The 4,769-nt window shown below is 50.7% G+C and overlaps 1 protein-coding gene across 1 annotated transcript; it reads left to right on the forward strand.

Annotated features, from left to right (window-relative positions):
• Positions 1–824: 824 nt before the first annotated feature.
• Positions 825–2,112, forward strand: LOC101770507 (ARGOS-like protein). Its single transcript, XM_004960714.4, has 2 exons — positions 825–1,295; positions 1,414–2,112. The coding sequence occupies exon 2, from the start codon at positions 1,609–1,611 to the stop codon at positions 1,987–1,989; it is 381 nt and encodes a 126-aa protein (XP_004960771.1). The 5' UTR covers positions 825–1,295; positions 1,414–1,608; the 3' UTR covers positions 1,990–2,112.
• Positions 2,113–4,769: the final 2,657 nt, after the last annotated feature.

Genomic DNA, 4,769 nt, shown 5'->3' on the forward strand with positions numbered 1-4,769 from the left:
CTCCTATATTATTCTTGAGCCTGACTTTTTCTACAGGCAACATTCTAGTGAGTTTAATTGAAATATGTGTACCATGGAACACCGGGAAGAAGATGGGTTGCAAATTAACCTCAAGCACAATTTTTTTCTTTTTCAGAAAAGTCTCAACTCTCATTTAGATGTAAGAAGAGAGTGTGCTATGAATATGATAGCCGAAACCGACCGAAGAAAATCCATTGACAACACATATGAAGGTGTGGCAAAGGGGGAAGGAACCTTCAACACCTAGGGATCCTACATCATGCCTGCTTTCCTTTTTCCAAAAGTGCTTTGGAAGAATATCTCCTTCTTGTCTTGGGCACTCGAACGGATGGAAAGAATTTTCAGCATTGATAGAATAGAATTCCAGCCGTGTGGTGAACGGCCTATCTATGGTAGAATTGTCGGTGAACCCTGCTTATGTAGCAAACCTAGCAAGAAAGAAATCATATTCAAACTTGACCCATTTTGTTCCGGTGCGCTCACTTTTATGTTTTCTATTAAATACTAAATATTCATTGCATTTTTATTTTATGCCAAGTTCATCCTAAAAATTAGAACATCGAACTCACTCAAATTGGAGTTTCCCCTTATGGTAAGGACCATCTTGGATATTACACCATCACAGCACATATGAGTATATGACAGCCAATTAAGCTTTTAGTTACTTGTGGCTGCCCCTCTGGAGTCTCTGGACATGCTACTAACCATGCATGTAACCAAAGGCAAAAGGGTTGTGGCTTACAAGTAGGAAAGGCCCCTGGCCCCCACCATGGCTTCCACTTGGTCCTCTGGATGCAGAGATGCAGCGCACCTGTCCTCTCCTCCGCCCCCGCCACACCTCCACTCCATGGTTTGGTTTTGAAAACCGGCGTCGCGAGTCCACAGATAAAAACGGCGGCCTCCCCACCACGCTCGTCGTCCTTGCCGATCGATTCCCGCGCCCCCACCCACGCCGCCAAAAAGCTTTTCTCTCGCTCGATCATCTGCACAAGCTCTGCCTTTGTTAGTTGTTCTTGCACAACTCTCTCTAGTCTCTGCTGGTGTGGTTGTCCCAGCTCTGCCTTTTCTTTTTTTCCTGGTCAAATTTATCAGTCCCCTCCGTCCTTGGCTGGCGCCTTTTGGAAATTCCGGCGGGTTGCCGTCCTCCGCTTGTGTTCTTGCCCGTCCAGGGTGGTGGTGGTGGTGCTATTAATCTGGAGAAACAGTCCTCCATCGCTTGGGAAATCATCCAACAAAGGGGAGAAGTCGGCAGCGCCACGGGCTCAAGATCAGAGGTGCAACAGATTTACCTTTTCTTCATGTCTAATCTTTGCTACCTGCTGTGTTCATCCTAAGTCTGATTGTGTTGAGTAGTTCTTGATGTCGTACTTCTTGTTTCTGCATGTTGAGCAGATACTGTTGCTTCAAATCCCCCAGAGCAGGTGACGGTCTCTCACTTGGACGCTGCAGTCGTCAGAGTGTTAAGGAAAGAACTCATTTTTTTACAAGATTGGCGACGGGCAGCCTCCAGAAAAACCAAAGATCAGATTCCTGATTCTGTCCGTCGTCAGAAGATCGAAACTCGTCTGCGCATTGCGCGCGCATTACATGCTGGTTGCTGCGTCGCTCATGGCGATGGAGACGGCGGACGAGCAGCTCACCAGAGGCCAGCACAACCCGAGCCGGCAGCGGGGTGGGAGGCCCGCCGTGGCCGTCTGGAGGCAGCAGCGGAGCGCAGCCACCACGGCCAAGCAGGGGCAGCGCCAGCACGCGCCGAAGCAGCCGCCGCCGCCGGCGGGCGGGCTCAGCGCGGAGGCGTTCCTCGTGCTGGCTTGCGTCGCCGTCTCGCTCATCGTCCTGCCGCTGGTCCTGCCGCCGCTGCCGCCCCCGCCGCCGTTGCTGCTGCTTGTGCCGGTGTGCTTGCTCCTGCTCCTCGCCGCACTGGCCACCTTCGTGCCGTCGGATATCAGGACCATGGACTCCTCCTAGCTACTTAGTAATTATTTTTGTACTGTTGTGAATCTGACATTCTTTTTGTTCCAGCTTTTTCTTCTCTCCGTGTATGGCATAAAATGAGTCAAGGAAATGGAAATTTGTTCTCTTTTTCTGAAACTGAGATTAATTATTGGGAAATGCTACGACTCTTACGTCCGGACGCGTCAGACGCTCCACCAAAAATATCTAGCGTAGATCCCACAAACACCTTTTTTACTCCCACATTATCCTCTCTCCCACGAACCACGATCCATCCTTATCCTTCCTGAAGATACCGCCACCCGTACCTGTTGCCGCCGGGGCCCCTGAGCTCGACCCACCGGCCATGGAGGGTGTCGCGCCCAGAGCTTGCCCACCCCGCCGGCCATGGAGGCTGCCACGCCCGTTGCTCACCCCGTCCCCCGACCATGGCGGGCGCCGCGCCCGGACCTCGCCCCCGCCTCGCCAGCCATGGAGGCCCCGTGCCTCGCTCATCATATGCATCCTCTCGGGCGTGGCCCCAACCTCCTCTACACTGCCGTCCTGGAGCTCGCCGTCCACCGCCTCCCGGCATGGCACATGGCACATGGCACGGCGGGGCTGTCAGTGAGCGAGGCCGGCAGCCATGGGCGCGCGCGGCAGGAAGCGATCTCCATGGCTGACGAGATATTTCTGCATGTTGCAAGCGTATGTTTCACGTGTTTCGGATGTTTCAGAAGAATGTTGCAAGTATTTCATGTTGATATTGCAAAGTAGATCTAAATGTTGCATATGCTTCGCACACATGTTGCAAGAATTAACCTATCATATGGTGATTTTTTTTTTTGAAAATGTTGCCTGAAACATGCGCTTAATGTTGCGGTAGGAAATTTTTTAATAAAAAATGATGTTTACATTGAACGATTTTTCGCATATTTTTTAATATTGCAACCCCATATTTTCGATGTTGCAGATGTTATTTTTAAATGTTGCAACGGAGCATCCAATGGGAAAGTTCCTATCGGACGTCCGGGCACTAGCAACGTCCTTAATTATTAGGTCCAACAGAATATTGCATTTGATTGGATTTATCTATATGCTCTATTGCTTTAACCAAATTATACTTTTCAAGTTATAGTTTTCTGTTTAGTCAAAAAGAAGTTACATTTTCTATTTGTGAGTGTATATGCATTTGTATGAAAATTGAAACTATTAGTTAGTGTAATCGGTAGATTTTGACATATAATTTACGCGGCACATAGGAGAGACAAAACGTCCTTGCGCAAAGGTGTCAACATCCCATCAGGTAGGCTGATAATTGGAATTTTGGATAGTGTTGTTGCTCTAATTGTAGAGAAGTAGATGGAAAAACATCACACACTAATGAGGGGGTGACCTCTATATATATAGCCAATATAGCTTGGAGTACAAGGAATACATCAAGTGTATAAGAAAAGGATAAATACATCCTAATATACACATATACTTCCTAATACCCGCCCACAGTCGAAGCGGGAGGATCACGGGCGCACAGACTGGACCTAAACTCAGTAAACAAAGGAGTTGGCAGGCCCTTCGTCATGATATCCACAAACTGGTGAGAGGACATCACATGGAGGACCCGGACCTCACCTAAGGCCACCTTCTCACGAACAAAGTGAATATCAATCTCGATGTGTTTCGTGCGCCGATGATGCACCAGGTTGGCTGTCATGTAGACAGCACTCATGTTGTCACAGCAGACAACAGTGGCCGAAGTAAGCAGGACATGAAGCTCCTAAAGAAGTTGACGCAGCCAGCAACATTCTGCCACATCATGAGCCACAGTCTGGTACTCTGCCTCAGCACTGGAACTAGACACCGTGGTCTAGTGCTTGGAGGACCAAGACACCAGATTGTCATTAAGGTAGATGCAGAAGTTGGAGGTGGAGCGTCTAGAGTCCGGGCAGCCAGCCCAGTCGACGTCGGAGTAGGTAGTCAGAGACTGAACAGGACCGGTGCTGATGTGAAGCCCGGAGGAGAGTGTGCCCTTCACATAGCGTAGGATGCGCTTGATCAGGGCCATGTGGGCTCGCGTGGGTCATGCATGAAGAGGCACACCTGCTGAACCGCATACGCCAGGTCAGGTCGAGTCAGAGTGAGGTACTGAAGAGCCCCAGCAAGACTCCAATACTCAGAGCCGTCCTGGAGCTTGGCGTCGTCATGTGCCGAAAGCTTGGCATGAGTGTCAACGGGAGTCGTTGTAGAGTGACACTCAGTCATGCCAGCACGCTGAAGTAGATCCAGGGCGTACTGTTGCTGAGACAGGATTAGGCCCTGGGAGGAACGTGTGACGGAGAGGCCAAGGAAGTGGTGTAGGTCACCAAGATCCCTCATGGCAAACTCGGAGTGAAGACGCCCCATGATGTGCTGAAGAAGAGTCGAGGATGAGACAGTGAGGATGATGTCGTCGACGTAGAGCAGCAGGTAGACGATGCTCGGCTCCTAGGGAGGTGTCGGAGGTGGAGGCAACGAAGCCAAGCTGGCGAAGGAAGGAGGCGAACCGCTGGTACCACGCCTCAGGGCCTGCTTCACTCCATACAAGGACTTCTGCAGGAGACAGACGTGATGGAGGGTGGCGAGGTCGACGAAGCCGGGAGGCTGCTGGCAGTAGACAGTCTCCACGAGGTGTTCGTGAAGAAACACATTACTCACGTCCAGCTGGTGGATCGGCCAGGCGCGAGAAGTGGTGATGCTGAGGACAGTCCGTACCATCGCCAGTTTGATGACCGAACTAAAGGTCTCGTCGTAGTCGATGCCGTGATGCTGGGAGAAGC

Source organism: Setaria italica, chromosome III (assembly GCF_000263155.2).
Source record: "Setaria italica strain Yugu1 chromosome III, Setaria_italica_v2.0, whole genome shotgun sequence".
Lineage (NCBI taxonomy): Eukaryota > Viridiplantae > Streptophyta > Magnoliopsida > Poales > Poaceae > Setaria > Setaria italica.

Coding starts and splice junctions, on each gene's coding strand:
- LOC101770507 (XM_004960714.4), top strand. CDS start 1,609: ATGCTGGTTGCTGCGTCGCTCATGGCGATGGAGACGGCGGACGAGCAG.